This window comes from Alosa pseudoharengus, unplaced genomic scaffold (genome assembly GCF_046254945.1).
Source record: "Alosa pseudoharengus isolate Yale_2024_CS ecotype anadromous, Long Island Sound unplaced genomic scaffold, YU_APseudo_1.1 YU_APseudo_1.1_scf_7, whole genome shotgun sequence".
In the NCBI taxonomy this organism is placed as follows: domain Eukaryota; kingdom Metazoa; phylum Chordata; class Actinopteri; order Clupeiformes; family Clupeidae; genus Alosa; species Alosa pseudoharengus.
In genome coordinates, this window is record NW_027468859.1 from 24,062,347 (window position 1) to 24,080,709 (window position 18,363).

At 43.2% G+C, this 18,363-nt stretch overlaps 1 protein-coding gene across 6 annotated transcripts in view; it reads left to right on the top strand.

Annotated features, from left to right (window-relative positions):
• lca5 (lebercilin LCA5) overlaps positions 1 to 17,195 on the top strand; it is a 42,553-nt gene extending 25,358 nt beyond the window's left edge. For 5 of the 6 annotated variants that reach the window (XM_076273255.1, XM_076273256.1, XM_076273258.1 and 2 more), the window contains 3 exons: positions 6,152 to 6,368; positions 7,479 to 7,559; positions 12,745 to 17,195. In XM_076273255.1, coding sequence (XP_076129370.1) covers positions 6,152 to 6,368; positions 7,479 to 7,559; positions 12,745 to 13,673 — 1,227 coding nt within the window. In that variant the 3' untranslated portion in view covers positions 13,674 to 17,195. The remainder of the gene's footprint in view (positions 1 to 6,151; positions 6,369 to 7,478; positions 7,560 to 12,744) is intronic. The other variant, XM_076273257.1, reaches the window with a different exon arrangement.
• The last annotated feature ends 1,168 nt before the right edge of the window (positions 17,196 to 18,363 follow it).

The window sequence follows — 18,363 nt, forward strand, 5'->3', positions numbered from 1 at the left end:
CATATTGCTCATACACTACTTATGTTTGTTAATTTTATTTTATTTTTTCATAAATTTGCACACTCCGCTACGCGTCGGGGTCCAGTTCGCCCTGTCGGGACTTATTTTCCCAATAATGACCGGCGTTCTATACATTATCCCTTACATTTTGAGACCATTGATAATCTGGTTGAATTGTCTTTTGCTGTCTGTACTTGATAATCTGATTATATATTATTTTTTTTGGTGAGTCTGTTTGACAATAATACAATGAGGTTGTATTATTAGGATTACATCCAGAGGCTACACTAGAATTTTTTTGGCCCGTAATATTCCAGAACAGGCCACCAGACATACAGTAAATCTGCCGGACATCTGTTTTAAAGGTTCTCTAAGGCAGGGTTCTCAAACGTTTGTGGGCCGGGGACCCTTCATGGAGTGGAAAATTCTCCAAGGACCCCTCATAATCGCAACACATAAAACTTAAGTTAATCATGTAGCTGTATAGCCTTTTTTTCTGTTAGATGCTTATGTTATATGTATTTTAAAAACATAGAGTGCTAATACCCACAATAGTCATGTTAGCAAATTTTGACAGTATGTAGGATTTAAAGGTTTGTTGTTTCTTTGTCAAACGTAGGCCTATTGTGTTGAACACATAGTGTTTGCTTCACATAACTTTCATTTTGTTGGTGGTTAATTAATAGTAAAGTGTTTTGACATATTGATGTAACGTATCAGCAGATCAATAGAGTCCCGAAGTGTGACGTAGCGTTTCCATGACAGCAGAATCACTGGATCTAAACAAACTTTCGAAGTGGCATAAATAGCATTGAATGTAGACATGTGGCATCATTTCTAGCTAATAAAAATAAATATATCCATTTAAACGTGTTTTACCTGCTAGGCAGCAGCTTAGCCACATAACACGGATTCCCTGGCAGGTGTAATAGAAAGAAACAAAATTCCAGTGGATATTTCACGTCTTCTCAAAGACTGGCGGCTGTTAAGAGCGACGTTTTTTGCCAAAAAAATAAAGCCAAAACACGTCCGTGAATTTAATGATTTTAACCGCATGCTGTAAAGTTACATGCAGGTCTCTTTTACGGAGGAAACCCATGCTAAAATAAAACTCTGTAGTCACGAATTTGATCGTGTTGGTATGAATATATGTTGTAGTATGTGATTCCTACAGTGTAAAAAAATATACTAACGTATTAGAAACGTTGTAAAATTATTGAAATAGATTAGGAAAGCCACCGCTATGGCGATTTCAATGGTTAGATTAATTTGTTTAGATCCAGTGAAATTGCTGCCTTGGCTACACTACGTCATGGCTTCGGGACTATTGGGCAAATACTGATACTGTAGTATTTTTCGCCATATAAGACAATTTCATATTTTGTAGCAAACTTTGTCGGGGAACCCCCTGACAATGTGCTGCGGACCCCACTTTGAGAACCAATGCTCTAAGCGATGTCATACGTTTTTTAGACAAAAAATTTTTTTTGTCACTTACAGCAAACATCACCTTATCATCCGCTAGCTGCCTGTGTCACCACAGACATCCACAAAACAACTTAGGCAAACCTTGCCCATAAAAACATAACAAACTGTTCCAGCAAATCACCGACGAGATGCGCGTTTAGGAGAGCTTCAATTGCACGGGAGGGAGGGGAAGGAGGTAGCGAGCTAGCTTTCTGTTTTGTTTGAACGTCAACAGAAGTGACGTTACCCAGCATCGCTTAGAGCGCCTTTAAATAGCATAATTCATATACCTTTAAACGTCACTAAATCACAAAACTATATATTTCCACAATGCCATTTATTAAGCGTTGTCAGCACCAGTAGTTTGTTTAGGATAAGAATGGCACCGGCAGCAGAAGAGGCTACTTTCATTATATGAAGTCAAGCAAACTACTGCGCACACATTGCTAACAGACTCTAGCCTACATAATGCTACACACAGACTCTAGCCTACATAATGCTACACACAGACGCTAGCCTACATAATGCTACACACAGACTCTAGCCTACATAATGCTACACCAGACTCTAGCCTACATAATGGTACACACTAGACTCTAGCCTGCATAATGCTACACACAGACTCTAGCCTACATAATGCTACACACAGACTCTAGCCTATAATGCTACACACAGACTCTTGCCTACATAATGCTACACACAGACTCTAGCCTACATAATGCTGCACAGACTCTAGCCTACATGATACTACATACAGACTCTAGCCTACATAATGCTACACACAGACTCTAGCCTACATAATGCTGCACAGACTTTAGCCTACATGATGCTGCACACAGACTCTAGCCTACATAATGAGACATTAGCCTACATGATGCTACACACAGACTCTAGCCTACATAATGCTACACACAGACTCTAGCCTACATAATGCTGCACAGACTTTAGCCTATATAATGCTACACAAGACTCTAGCCTACATAATGCTGCACAGACTCTAGCCTACATTATGCTACACACAGACTCTAGCCTACATAATACTGCACAGACTTTAGCCTACATGATGCTACACACAGACTCTAGCCTACATAATGCTGCACAGACTTTAGCCTACATATTGCTACACAGACTTTAGCCTACATAATGCTACACAAGACTCTAGCCTACATAATGCTGCACAGACTTTAGCCTACATAATGCTACACACAGACTCTAGCCTACATAATGCTACACACAGACTAGCCTACATAATGCTACACAACGCTCTAGCCTCCATAATGCTCCACAAGACTCTAGCCTCCATAATGCTACACAAGACTCTAGCCTACATAATGCTACACACAGACTAGCCTACATAATGCTACACAAGCGCAGTAGTGGAGAATCGGGAGAATTCCCAGTGGGTCTGTAAAGTTTTGCGGTCAGCATAGGTGAGTTTAAAAAAAGGCGTGATATCGTTGTTTAAATAAGTTAATTATTGCGCGATAGGAGCACAGCCCCTTTCCTCTCACTCCCAGTGGCCCCTCCCCTCACACCTGGTAGCCTCATAATGAAGCAACAGCAGTGATAAACAGGCTCACCTGAGAGTGGACGCAGACCCTTACGGCTCCTACACACAGTTGCGTGCGTTGCAGCGCTGGAGACGCATCCCATTCACTTTACATGGGCTCACGTCATCCATTGCCGAACTGAATTGTGGGTCCGTTGCGTTGCGTTTCTCCCGTTGCTCGCGTTGAGAAGTTCAGCTGTTGCTGCACCGACAGATGCCACCGGCCAATCAAGCCAATCGACAGACGGCACCAACCAATAAAATTACGGTTATACTTCAGGTCATTTGCATAGCTACCGTCGGGAACACCCACTGGCATGCGTTGACGGAACGCAACTGTGTGTAGAAGCCCTTACTGAATGTTTTAGATGGGTGGACTGGTCGTGACATCACCTGAGAGTGGACGCAGACCCTTACTGAACGTTTTAGATGAGTGGTCGTGACAACTTTTTAGTTGCCCTGGATTTCCCCCCTAGGAATAGTACCAAAAAATGACTTACCGGTACTATGGTTAATAAATTGGTGTTGCCGCAACGCACTTGCAACTCCTGCGCGATTTCATAGAATGAGAGCCTATTCTGCTGCAAACTTGAATAAAAAAAAAAGGCCTATCAGTTAATTAGTAAACGTGGCATATTTTTCTTCTCTCCGTTTATGTTTTTTTTCTGCCGGACAACTACACGTGAAACCGCCCAATTTTTAGATGTAGCCAGCTGACGTAAATTCTGGTTCCATCAAAATGAGTGTGGTGTCGGTGGCCTAGTGATAAGTGATCTGGCCTTCCAAATGGACCACTAGAAGATCATGTGTTCGATTCCATGAGCTCCCACCAATAATGTACCCCTGAGCAAGGCAATTAACTCCAAGTTGCCCCAGGGGGGCTGTAGATAAGGGCATCAGCTAAATGATGAATAATGTCATGTCTGTGAGGATGGAGAGAGAGGAGAGGACAGAGAGGAGGGGAGAAGAGAGGATATGATGAATAATGTCATGTCTGTGAGGATGGAGAGAGAGGATATGATGAATAATGTTATGTCTGTGAGGATGGAGAGAGAGGAGAAGAGAGGATATGATGAATAATGTTATGTCTGTGAGGATGGAGAGAGAGGAGAAGAGAGGATATGATGAATAATGGTATGTCTGTGAGGATGGAGAGAGAGGAGAAGAGAGGATATGATGAATAATGTCATGTCTGTGAGGATGGACAGAGAGGAGAAGAGAGGATATGATGAATAATGTTATGTCTGTGAGGATGGAGAGAGAGGAGAAGAGAGGATATGATGAATAATGTTATGTCTGTGAGGATGGACAGAGAGGAGAAGAGAGGATATGATGAATAATGTTATGTCTGTGAGGATGGACAGAGAGGAGAAGAGAGGATATGATGAATAATGTTATGTCTGTGAGGATGGACAGAGAGGAGAAGAGAGGATATGATGAATAATGTTATGTCTGTGAGGATGGACAGAGAGGAGAAGAGAGGATATGATGAATAATGTTATGTCTGTGAGGATGGAGAGAGAGGAGAGGACAGAGAGGAGAAGAGAGGATATGATGAATAATGTTATGTCTGTGAGGATGGAGAGAGAGGAGAAGAGAGGATATGATGAATAATGTTATGTCTGTGAGGATGGACAGAGAGGAGAAGAGAGGATATGATGAATAATGTTATGTCTGTGAGGATGGACAGAGAGGAGAAGAGAGGATATGATGAATAATGTTATGTCTGTGAGGATGGAGAGAGAGGAGAAGAGAGGATATGATGAATAATGTTATGTCTGTGAGGATGGAGAGAGAGGAGAAGAGAGGATATGATGAATAATGTTATGTCTGTGAGGATGGTTGTGCTTTTCTTCTTTGGCGAGACTTGGCAGCGTCCTGACAACCAGATGAGCTTAGCCCTGTTTGTTTAGGGGGGCATAAGATCAACAGCTCAGAGAAGGGGCTCAAGCCCACTGTAGACTTTTCTTATGCTCAATGTGTGTGTGCGTGTGTGTGTGTCAGCGACGACCCTGGAGTCTTTCTTCATATATTTTAATTCCTTTTTAATACCATACACTGACGGTGGGGTTTGATTACGTTTAAGTACTCTGGCTTTGATTAAGTGGTGCTCTGCGATCCGATGAATCACCACTGATCGTTTGATTCACAGATTCACCAGCCTCGGGAGTCGCCATCTCACAGGGTCACTAAGGTCAGAGCCTTCTGCATGACCTCCACTATACCATCATGCAACTGTAATCTCAGCAAAATTACCTTAAAGGCTGAGTGAACGCTGCATGTATGCTAATCAGGGGTCAAGTGCTTGGCCAGTCTGACAGCACTGACCAGGTTGACCAGACTGTCTGGTCACTTCAATACAAATATGTGACTTGCATACGTTCAGGTGCCTTTAGAAGGCTTGATATGACTCTTTTCTACATTCTCTAAAGTGTTTGCAAAGCCAGGATTTCATAAAATATGGATGGCAAAGTAGTATAAAGAAAAGGAAAGGAAATCAATGTAACCTTGCCGAGTTCTGTTCTCTCACTTGACAGACTTTCTGTCAGGCTGTCTGTGCACACACTATTTATCCACTAAGAAAATGCTATTATAGAGATACTCACTGGGTCCTAATTTAAATGATTGGCAGAGTGCAGTCAGGTAACGGTCAAAGTGTCTCATGTATGGACCAAAGCTATTCCATGCCGTAGGAGCACTGAGCTGACCACCTAATATTTGCGCTTAGGCCTGATTCATAGTCTGTGTAAGATACGCAAATGTGACTGCACCCAGCCACACAAGCAGGATTTGGCTCACACTAACATAGCAATATGTGTCGTCCAACTATTGTGTGTGTCGTCCGAGTAGCTTGCGTAGGCTATGAGAAGGCACTTCTAAATGTGCGCGAGCACTTTGTTGTTAACTGAGTTTGCGTAGATTGCATAGACTGAGAAGCAGGCCTAAGAATCCTAGGTCATGGACTTAAATAAGCAAATGGATGTTGCCAAGTTCCTACATTAGCTTAGTTAGACGTCAGACGCTGCACTTTTCCCCTCATTTAAATGAGGCCTTACTAATTTATTGACTGGCTTTTTACTTTCTGGCATTTGTCTTTAAACATCCTGTGTTGTATTTATCTATTTTTGTCTTCAGGAACTACATAACGGAGAACTGACGCCGAAGGAGGCAAACGCTGCAAGAAATCGAGATCAGGAACGGGAACGGGAGCTGGATAGGGAGAGAGAGAGGGAGCGAGGGAGAGAAAGGGAGAGGCTGAAGAAAGAAAAGGAGGACAAGGAGAGGGAGGAGAAGCAGAGGTTCAACCAGGAGCTGAGCACTCTGGAAGAGAAGGCCAAAAGACTCCGAGATGGTGAGAACCTGGGTTCATTAGCCCCATAACATCACCCACATGCAGAACCTGGGTTCATCAGTCCCGTAACATCACCCACATGCAAAACCTGGGTTCATCAGTCCCATAACATCACCCACACCCACATGCAGAACCTGGGTTCATCAGTCCCATAACATCACCCACACGCAGAACCTGGGTTCATCAGTCCCATAACATCACCCACACGCAGAACCTGGGTTCATCAGTCCCATAACATCACCCACACCCACATGCAGAACCTGGGTTCATCAGTCCCGTAACATCACCCACACCCACACACAGAACCTGGGTTCCTCAGTCCCATAACATCACCACACCCACATGCAGGCCAACACAATGAGTGCCAGGGCTTTACTTTAATCTGACTGACTAATTCAATTAGTTTTAAAGTTTAGTTTGGTTTATCAAATGTTACTCCTGCAATACCCACAGTCCTATAGGTAAAGTTTCTCATTATACTGTATGTTATGCGCTCAATAACATTTAAAACTTTACTGTGAGTAGGAATGATAGAAGGCTTTTATCTTGTTTATATTTGTACTATGTACCAGAAGCTTATTGCATTATCAGCTAAACTAGTTCACAAATCATAAAATTTCATGAACTGTCCCCATAACCTTCTCATGCAGGTATGTCTTGCCTTACCAGGCCTCTATTTGAGACCAGAGTTTATTTATCCAAACCTGTAGCGACACCAGCACATTCTTCGGTTGTTCCCAGTGGTGTAGTCTAGTTGGCTGTAGTGGGTATACTGTGATGTAGTCTAGTTAGCTGTAGTGGGTACACTGTGATGTAGTCTAGTTAGCTGTAGTGGGTATACTGTGATCAACCCCAAATGTTAATACGTATCCTTGTCTGTTTTAAGTGGGTATACTGAGATGGTGATGCTTTTCAAGTGGGTATACTGCGTAGTCCTGCGTATCATGTATTGTAGACTACACCACTGGTTGTTCCTCCTCATTGCTGTGGCCATTTATGATCAGATCAGTACCATATCCAAACAAAACGCAAACCCTTGATGAGGGCGATAAACAAATTCTTTGGTGATAATGGTGAGTGCTAATGGTATTCTTCTCCACCGTTCTTCAGATAAGTTAGTGGAACATGCGCCATTGCTCCCCGACATCCCCTCAGTGGAGGGAGCTGGCCTGGCTGTTCATGAGCTCAAACGTGAGTACTGGTGTGTGGAACTGTAGCTCATACTCACAGATTAAAGCATAAACACTAGCAGTAAGCTAGTAAATCATAAATCGTAGACAGGCAAACCTTGAGTCAGCCCCGTTGTAGAACTACTAGTACAGTACGCTGTGTTTGGAAAATAGGGTCCCGCTGGATTTTCATGTAAAAATTAATTTTTTTGCATATTTTGCTAATATAGAGTCTAAGGATCAAGATTTTTTTTGTCTTCAAATTTTCACGATCCATCTTTAGTGTTTTTTTCTGTATGTTTTAAAATAAGCGATTATATCTAGTCCGAAAAGTGATTTTCACATTTTCTTCTAATTTTTTGACAATTAATTCCACTTTTTGCACACAAAACCCCCAGATAATGTAGAAAGGTTGTTGGTTCTAAAACAATATCCATAGTTTTCAAACTTTGAGTGTCTGAAAAGTGTAAAAACACCTCCACCCTTGTTGCCTATGTCAAAAACGATTTCTTAATCTTTGCTTTTCTTGATGCTTTCCTTGACCTGCCATGTCATTCTATTGTCTACCTTAAGAGAAATTTGTCTTGGAAATAATCTATAATAATAATAATAGTACAGGCAACACAGGTGACATAGGCATGGGTAGTTGAGTAACAGTAGGCAAAATTAACAAACAAAAGAATATAAGGTACAAACAAACAGACAAACCACGGATGGCCCTCTCACAGCCTGAACTAATACAAAAAACAAAAAACTCAAGGGAAAACATTGCTCAGACACTAAACCATGTGCATTTGCTCTCTTTAAAAGCTACGGGTTATCCACAGCCAACAGGCCGGGCGTGCGAGAGAAGCAATGAAGTCTTAGAATTAAGAATAAAGCCATGTTCTTCCAACAACAACAACCACAAACACCCATGCGGCAAAAATATCAAATGACCGGCTGTGTTCTCCCAGAGAGGAAGCTACGTATATGATCACCACCCACAGGTGGACGTGTGCGCCAGCGCTGCAGGTCAGCCTTTCTGCATACACACCTGTCTTTAAAGTTCACCATCCTGGTAGCATACCTATCTACTGCCAAGGCTTGAAGGGGACGGGGAGAATATTTACTTCTGCTACACTGGCAGAGAACTCATGTGAAACAGACTGTGGGAGGTGGAAGGGGTTTGAATGCTGTCCGGCAGTATTATGAGTGGAACGTCTTAAGGGGGCCCTTTTCCCCATACAGCCTGATCTTATAGTGTGTGCCAATTCCATCAAGACACTCCACAATTTCATACTTGGTAGACACCCATGTATCCTGGATTTTGTGGCGACCATGAAAATGGTTCTTGCAAAAGAGTTTACATATATTTAGCAGACACCAAAGTCACTTACATACTGTATGTCAGCTATATTACAAGAGATCACATTGTCCCCGGAGCAACTTGGGGTTAAGTGCCTTGCTCAAGGGCATAACAGTGAAAGCCGGGAATTGAACCGACCGACAACTTTCAGGCTACTGCACGCTAGCCCAGCTCCTTAACCACTACACTACCACTGCCCACTAGAAAAAGACTAGAGTGCCAGGTGGTAATATGGGTACAGTGTCAGGACCGCACACTACAATCTCCCAGAAGAACTAAATTTATTGAGTTAAAAACATAACGCAACGTTTCGACCCACCAGGGTCTTCATGATGACCCTGGTGGGTCGAAACGTTGCGTTATGTGTTATGATGGCAGTGTGCAGACAACTACTCTTCTTTCCTTGATAAGCTTTTTTGTCCTGCACCTGGCCTCAGTGAGGTGGGATGTGCATACAACCACTTTGAAGAGGACTACAGTGTTAGGACCACCATGCCTATGATATGCCGCAGCCTCTTCTAAGTGTCTCCTAGCACTAGCATAGACAGAAGTCAGGTACTCTTGATGTTGCACCACCCAATCAGTCGGTGGACTGACCCTGTGGTCACCTCCAGTATATCCAAGTAGGTGGTCGACTGGTAACTGTGGCTTCTGACCGAACATCAGCTCGTATGGGGAGTGCTGTGTGGACTGGTACACGGTGGTATTATAGGCGAACAGGAGCTGAGGGAGCAACTGGGGCCATTTACGCTTCTTTTCAGGGGGTAAGGTCCTGAACAAGTCATGAAGTGTCCTGTTGAAACGTTCACATTGACCATTCCCCTCTGGATGATAAGTGGTGGTTCTAGTCTTTGTTATAGGTGTCACACAGGTGTTTCAACAGCTCCTCCTCAAAGCTGCTCCCCTGATCAGAGTGGATTCTCCTTTGCACGCCATACACATAAAACCATCTCTCAGTTAGAATCTTAGCTACGGTGGAAGCTCTCTGATCAGGGGTGGGAAAGGCCTGGGTAAACTTTGAGAAAACATTTGTGACTACCAGAACATTCTCTTGTCCTGTGCTAGCCCAATCCAAGAGAGTAAAGTCAATGGAGATTATTTACAAAGGCTTAGGGGCTAGCATATTTCCCAAGAAGGTTCTGGCTTGGGTTGTCTTGCTTTAGCAAGCACAGTGCTCACACTCAGAACACCACTTTTGCACCTCATGCCACATCTGGGGCCAGTAGCACCTCTGTCATATCAGATCTGTGGTCCTGTCCACCCCCAGATGGCCGTGGTTGTTGTGTAGGCTAGTGAGCACTTTGACTCGCAACACCTTTGGCAGTAAAAGCTGCAGCACTGGATCCCTGGAAGGAGGAGCCTGGATCGCTCGGTACAAGGTCCCATCCACTTCCTGTATCTGGGACCACTGCTTTATCAATTGCGGACTTCCCTTGGTTCACTCCACTTGTCTTAACGGGTATGTGGTCGTCCCTGTCACCAAAACCACAGGTATCTGGAAATACGGGTATGTGGTCGTCCCTGTCACCAAAACCACAGGTATCTGGAAATACAGGGATCAGTCCCTTGCAGGACTTTCCGGTCTCTTTTGGTTCGACCAGGGATGGTGTCCACCATACAAGATTCTGTCATCCAAGAGTCTTGGATAGGTGCACTTGAGGCTTGCATGTTGGCTATGGCAAGCGGCAGGGGGACGTCCAGGCCGTGTGACACAAATCGCAAAGTGTTAGTGGGGCTTGTGGGAAGCCTAGAAAGGGTATCGGCATTGCAATTAGCTGGCCCAGGACAATATTTGATGTTGTAATAAAGAGGGCAAGCTGAGAAACCCAGTTTCGCTGACTGCAAGTATTGGAGGGGATTGTTGTCAGTGTACACGGTGAACGTGTTGCCCAGGAGATACTTGACATTTTTTTCTGTGATTGCCCACTTGACTGCAAGGAGTTTGAGTTTCATGGCACTATAATTTGACATGTTCCTCTCACTTGGCCGCAAGTCCCGGCTAGCAAAGGCTATTGGTCGCTGTAACCCATCCTTCTCCTGTGACAAAACTGCCCCCAATCCTGCATGGCATGCATCCGTCTCTAAGATAAAGGGACGACTGAAATCGGCATAACCTAGGACTGGTGCTTGAACAAGCCATTCTTTTAAGGCTCTGAATCCAGAAAAAGTTCTGAAGGCAAACCTGAACGTATACATTCAATGTTAACTATCCAATATTCAGATGTCTGTAATTGAAATGTATGCAAATTAGTGCATAATTAATGAGATATTGTTAAATTACATGCTTAAACATATATTTTCAGAAAACTTGTAATGCAAAAAAATATTGTCTCTACATAACTAATCAACTAGTAAAGTTTCATAAGAATATCAAGGAGTTACATTTTTTACCCTATTCACCCGTTCTATGTTGCCTATGGAGGCCAGTTTTAGGCCGCAAATGCTAATTAGCAGGTTTAAAACTAAAAAATCAGCTAAGTAAATATGATATTCAGAATCAGCACCCAAAAATTAGGCAGAATACCCTCTTTACCAGTGTTTTCTCACATTTGACCCCCAAGTGATAGTAGTCCCAGTCTTAATTATGCATTATATAAATGATGATATCATCTAAGTGTGAAAATGGATCGTGAAAATTTGAAGACAAAAAAAATATTGTTCCTTAGACTCTATACTAGCAAAATATGCAAAAAAAACAATTTTTACAAGAAAATCCAGCGGAATTACACAAGACACCGTACTATACGCTGCTGTAGTTCTAGAATGTGTCTTAGAATTAGTTGTGGACAGTAGTCGTAGAACAAATCTCTACCTTATTCCTAGGCATGCTACTGTAGAAGCAATTCTGGGTGGATTTTCCGGTGAAGAGCACTAGCATGGTTCTATGTGTGTACACTGGCCCCGTGTCTATGGGTATGTCTAATAATAACTATCACTGTGGATATCTGTCAACAACTACTGTCCAAGAGGACCCAGGTTTGAGTCAGCCAGAGGTCATGTCTCAAACCTTCTAGGGGGTTGTGTGTATTTGAAAGTGAATATCTGCTTGGAGGCGAAATATTTTGGGTGAATAATCAACATTGTTTTGTGTGTGTGTGTGTGTGTGTGTGTGTGTGTGTGTGTGCTTGTGTTAGAGGTTTTGATTGAGAAAAAATAAACTCAGAGAGAGCGAGAGAGAGAGAGAGTTGAGTTAATGTATACCTGTGAGCAACATGTCCGGCACATTCTAGTGTACGTTCTATTCAAAACATCATAACAGATACGACAGAAATACAACAGAGTGAGCAGAAAAGACACTCTGAAAACAATACATGATAATAGTGGGAAAAAACAGGATAAAAACAATACATGATAATAGTGGGAAAAAACAGGAGAATCAAGGGAAGTCCATGGGATAGTTCAAGCAAATTATGGAGAATCAATAATGAACTATGACTAACAAATTATGAAATATAAACAAATTAATATGTACATACTTTTTGCTTATTGAAAGGGCACTGTTAGATTAATGCCTCAGACTGATATCATTTATTTATCTATTAAAAATTTTTCACGTTTACTTGTATCTCTATTTTACATCTTTTCATGTGTTCATTTCCTTTTTCCCACATTCCTTGAGCTTTATTTTATTTTATTACTATATCTGTGTCAATGTTAGTTGAATGGACGGTCCTACCCTTAGTCTGAAACAGGGGCATGTTCCTTCTGAAATTAGAAGACAGTGATTCTTTATAAGCCAAATATAACACTGGAGAACCACTAATACCTAAGAGACAACAAAACATGTCAACGGAGAAGAGTAGGACTGTCTGTTGCTGTGCACCCTGACTCTTATCCCTTGTCTTCCCTCTTTATCTAGACTGGGAAAAGGAGGATGACACCAGGAAGAAGCATGGTCTCTCCATCTCCCAGAAGGAAGAAGAGAACAGGAAGAAGCGTGACCTCATACAGGAAGAGGAAGTTAAGGCTAAAGACGCCGAGAGCCCCACAGCCACTGTGGCCAAGCAGGAGACTGCGGAGGACGAGAGACTTCGTAAACAGCTCCTCCTGGCCAAGATGCGCGAGATTGACCAGCAGAACCAGGGAGGCGATCCGGATCGGTTCTTCTCAGAGTCGGCGGGGGAACCGGCCTCCGAGACGCGTCCATCCTCGCGGGTCTCTGAGCCACGGAACCAGAACCAGTCCATCTTCAGTTTCACGGAGCCGGCGGAGAGCGTGAGCCTGTGGGGGGGTTCGGAGCCGGCGGCCGGCGGGGCCAGTGGGGGGGTTGCGGGCAGTGGAGAGGGTGTGACTGGGGCACGCAGGGCGACTCTCAGGGGCGCCCAAAAGTCCAGCGAAGATGACGGCTTCTCCTTCGGCAGCTACGCGCCATCCTTTGGCCGACCCACTCAGAGAGCCGGCCTTAGCTCTACCTCCACCTCCACGTCCACCTCCAGGAGCCGGCCGGAGGTCAGCCCCAAACCAGTGCTCGACGCTGGGCTCGACGCCGGGCTGGACCTGGGCGTGAAGGACCGCAAGTCCAACCTCCTGCAGCAGCTCTTTGGGCCGGCCACCGACCCGGCAACTCCGCCCTCCAAGATGGAGGTCCTGAGCCCGCCACCCACATCCAAACCCCAACCGTCGGGTGCGGGGGGCCGCAGAAGAGACACAGAGACACCGCCTAGCAACAAGCACAACGGCAGCCGAATGTTGCCTAGCAACCGGAGCACTTTGCACGTGGCCGAAAGCCGTCCGGCGGTGAGGGCAATCGCCTCGTTTGATGATGACATCGAAGAGCTCACCCTCTGATCACCGGGCGCACAGTGATGACATCACAGTGGTCCGAGAACTTAAGAGACGTTTGTTATTGTTATTGTGGACAGGGAAGGGAATGTTAGAATTCTCTGCTCTGTTCTGTCAAGCACTTTTTCCAAGCACCAAGTAATTTAAGATAAACGAAGCTCTAACAGAAAAAGGCCCACAGCTCCCCGAGTTCATTAACCCACCACCCGTCCACACACAAACTGCTCAGCACAGCACAGCTAGTACAAACTGCAACAACAACTTTGTTCTATTCTCAGCCAGTGTATGTGTGTGTGTTTGTTTGTAGACGCCATTTTAAAGTGCCATGCAGCCTGTTCTCATATCCACAGATTTTGTAATAAGATTACAGCCACTATGGACGTCTCAGGTAATAAGGTGGTGTGTGTGTGTGTGTGTGTGTTAGCGACCGACTGCTTGACTGATATCAGTTTAGATGTACTTTTTATACGGCACTATTTTTATTTGAATTATCACAACAGCAAACTCTATCAAATGTCAATGACACCTTTCGGGCAGTCGTGGCCTACTGGTTAGGGCTTCGGGCTTGTAACCGGAGAGTTGCCGGTTCGATCCCCCACCAGTAGGAACGACTGAAGTGCCCTTGAGCAAGGCACCTAACCCCTCACTGCTCCCCGAGCACCGCTGTAGCAAGGCAGCTCACTGCTCTGGGTTAGTGTGTGCTTCACCTCATTGTGTGTTCACTGTGTGCTCTGTGTTCACTAATTCACGGATGGGATAAATGCAGAGACCAAATTCCTTGTGTACGCAAGTATACTTGGCCTAGAAACCTAATTTACATTTACACTTACATTGGTGCTATTGCACAACCTCTCCTCTGGACGGAGTACCTTACACAAACTCTCCTCTTTGCACAGAGTAACTTACACAAACTTTCCTCTTTGGACAGAGTACCTTACATAAACTCTCCTCTTTGGACAGAGTAACTTACACAAACTTTCTACAAGCTGTACTGACCCTTTTGCCAACTACCAACTTTTGCTTGGTTCTTGCGAGGCAACGTTTGCTTTAGAGGGGGGAAGGGATACAAACGACCCTAGACGGTCACTACACAACATGAGTGGACTTCAGTTGGTGTGGGAGGCCTTTGGTTAAGAGGACACAATGATGACAGAAATCAACTTGTTCAAAGCTCCTGTTGTAGGGGTAAATCCTAATAGTGTAATAATTATGGGCCTTTCACCACTATGATTGTCTCTGTGAAGCATCTCTTTTTTCACCACTATGATTGTCTCTGTGAAGCATCTCTCGGGGTGACTGTAGCAAGCAGGTTCTGTAGCTGTGTAATGAGCAAACCTCTCTCCCGACACCTTAAGCCACGTGCTAGTGACAGATTCTAGCACACATGTTTTTTTTTTGGTTTTTTTTTATGAAACCTTGTTCACACGGCCACCTCCCAGTCCGGAGTTTGCGGGTTCAACCCTGGGACTGACCGGTGCGGTCAAACACAACACAGGATGCATCAGGGAAGCATGAAGAGACGCGAGGAAGCTAGGGCGAGGGACAGACATTGGGCCTGCTGACGGATCGCTTTCTGCAGGCGTGTGGCGACTAGGCCTGCGCCTGACTCATAGCAGCCGTTGGTGACGGGGTGGAAAGGCTCCACGTACAGTACAGTAGCCCGGTTTAGAGATTGAGATGCCTGAGATGCGCCGAGTGCAGTTTCATTTTGACACATGGATCACACTTATTTACAGACTTACACCCCCCCCCCACACACACACACACACACAAACACACTCACACGTACAGACTCTCACACAAACACACACACACTCACGCACACACATGCAGACAGACTCAAGTCAGTCCCGCTCAAGTCTGTGTATTTCTCGACACCTCTGCAACTGCCGCCACATCAGCAGCCTGTACTGTATGGCCACAGAGCATAAAGCAACCTGTACTGTACTGACTGTAAGAGCACAGAGCATATAGGAAGCTAAGGCACCACTGTCCTGGTGTGCGTCAGTCACCTGGCGCTCTCCCGACCCAAACACTTGCTGCACTGCTGTATTGGAATGACTAGCACAGCTTGTCATGGAACAGATGTGTGTGTGTGTGTGTGTCAGTGTGTGTGTGTGCATTCAAGTCAGATGAATGTAAGAAAATGCCGTAGGTTTCGTGTGTTAACCCTAACACCTTATTGTGAGTGGGTTTGCTGAATTCTTATGCTTGTATAACTTAGTCCCTCTTAGATGAATGTGCAGTGATTGAACAGGTCTGCGACCAGTTTTAGAACAGGTTAGTGTCCCGTTTTAAGGAGACTGGAGAAAAGACATCTGATTTCAGATCTGCTGGGAAGAGATATCGCCATTTGGGGGTTGAGTAGTGTGTTTGCTCGTGTAGTAGTGTCGATGAGGAAGAAAGGCGACATCAACATAAATGTTTTATATTATTTATTTTTTATCAGGATATTTAACTAGCAACAGATTGACCACATGATTGAATGGGACAAAGGAATTACAAATTACATTTTGTAATAATATTTCTATAGTTTTGATAAACATTACTTAAGGATTAAATGGTTTCTTGAAGGCTGTAAATGTTTTCCTATATTTCCATAATTTTCTCCATCAAGGCTGTTGTTTACATGTTGCCATTCAAGGCTGTGTTGCAAACACTTACTGATGGGGGCAAATTCAATGTAAGGTTTTCCACAACAGACCTGCAATGTCCATGCAGCCTTAAAGAAAGTAGTCCCTTTTCCTTGACACTTTTAACATGTAGTAGTAGTAGTAGTAGTTGTAGTAGTAGTATATTTATTTATAGAGCACATTTTCCAGCACAATGGCTACTCAAAGCGCTTCATAGACACAGTGTGCTATTCATATGTATGTCAGTATATAATTGTCTCAGATAAGGGAAAGAAATGGTTTCCCTGTGTCTAAAATTACGTGGAAATGAAGTTTTGTTTGAAGATGGTTACGATAGATTTGAGATGTACATGATGGTGTTTTTTCGTTATTTGTATTTCAGCAATTTTCACATCAGTCAAGTGTCGGGAGTAAACACTGCATAGCTGGAAAAAAGATTATTATTATTATGGGTTTTGTATGCGTTGTGTTATTATACGTCTGTACATGTACAAGTCATGTTTGTTTATGTTTATTTTCCTTACTGAATCATGGACTTTGCTTCTGTATCTGTTTTTCTTATGATTCTGTAATTGAAAGGATCATGTAAGGGACATAATGAGTTCTTCTTTTCTGATGGGATTCTCAACGTTCCTCTGTTAAGCATTGTGGTAGGGATCAGACTTGCTTCTGTTTGCCATAATGTCACTCATTATTAGCCTGGACTGACAATCACTACAAGTTGAAATTAATCACATCTGAAATGTCTGCGTGGTATCATCTTTTTAGTTATTTAGCTTTACTTTGGTTGATATGTTGGTATTTTTTATATTGTGTTATTTAATCAATGTATATGAATGTATGCACTCTGTTTTTTGTTTTATTTTGTTTTAAAATAAACTTTTGGAAAGGTTAACATTTTTTCAGGATTTTTATCAGGATTCAGTCTGGGGATTGTGGATTTACAGAAACAATATCATGGATATGGTTATGGTATTTAGCAGACGCTTTTGTCCAAAGCGACATACAAATAACAACAATACAATAGTTAAATTTAACAGTAAACAATTAAAAAAGTTCTTAAGACTACATTAAGGAGAATGGCAATAATAAACAATGTCAATTCAATCAATAGCCTAATGAAAATAAATAAATAAATACTATAATATACAAACCATAATTCTATGATATAATATAATATCATATATATATATATATAATATTAAAAATAATAATAATATCATAGGTAAAACTTAATATGTGAATAGCCTTCATTGCTAGCAGCAAAGAGGTGTGTTTCTTTCTTTCATATGACCATATACCATGAAAGTAGGTTTGCTACAAAAACAAGTAGCTCGAAAACCTGCCAACTGTGGCTTTGATGAATCATTCTCTGCAACTTGGGATTTTTTTTTTTTTTTCAAACGGAATGCCTGTAGTATGTGAGGTGGAGGCAGGCCTTTCCTTCCCTCTGGGTCATTCATGACGAGATGGTGGCCCAGGTCGCCAGAGCTGGACAGACAAAGGGCTCTGGAAATGTGCTGGTATTGTGGGCTACAAACAAACAACCCCCACAAGCCCTTTCTGTGTCTTTTTTATTTCAAATTTAGCTGACCGTGTAGGTCTGTATACGTGCAGTGTTTGGGTGGTATATCATGGAACTTATGGATTTATCTGGTGACATCAAACGTGGTCGTGCGTGAAATATGGATTGGGAGTTAGTTAATAGGCACACACATGTACAGTCGTGTCATTTCTAACCACTGTTTTGCTAAGACTGGGTTCTAGATTTGCATGTGTGTTCTCTATTGTGAGGTCATTGTGGAGTGGAGCACTGGCCATTGTGAGGTCACTGTAGAATCCTGTCTATTGTGAAGTCAGTGTGGAACATCTACCATTGTGCTGCCACAGTCGAATAATGACCATTGTGAAGTCATAGTGGAAAGGTTTCCATACCATGCTTGTGGGTCATGTGCTCAACCTATCTCAAAGTTATGGTTTCTGGCTTTTTTCATAGTATCAACATTCACTACATGATTCTAAAGGAATTATCCTCACCTAGAATGTGCAGTACTTCAACCAGA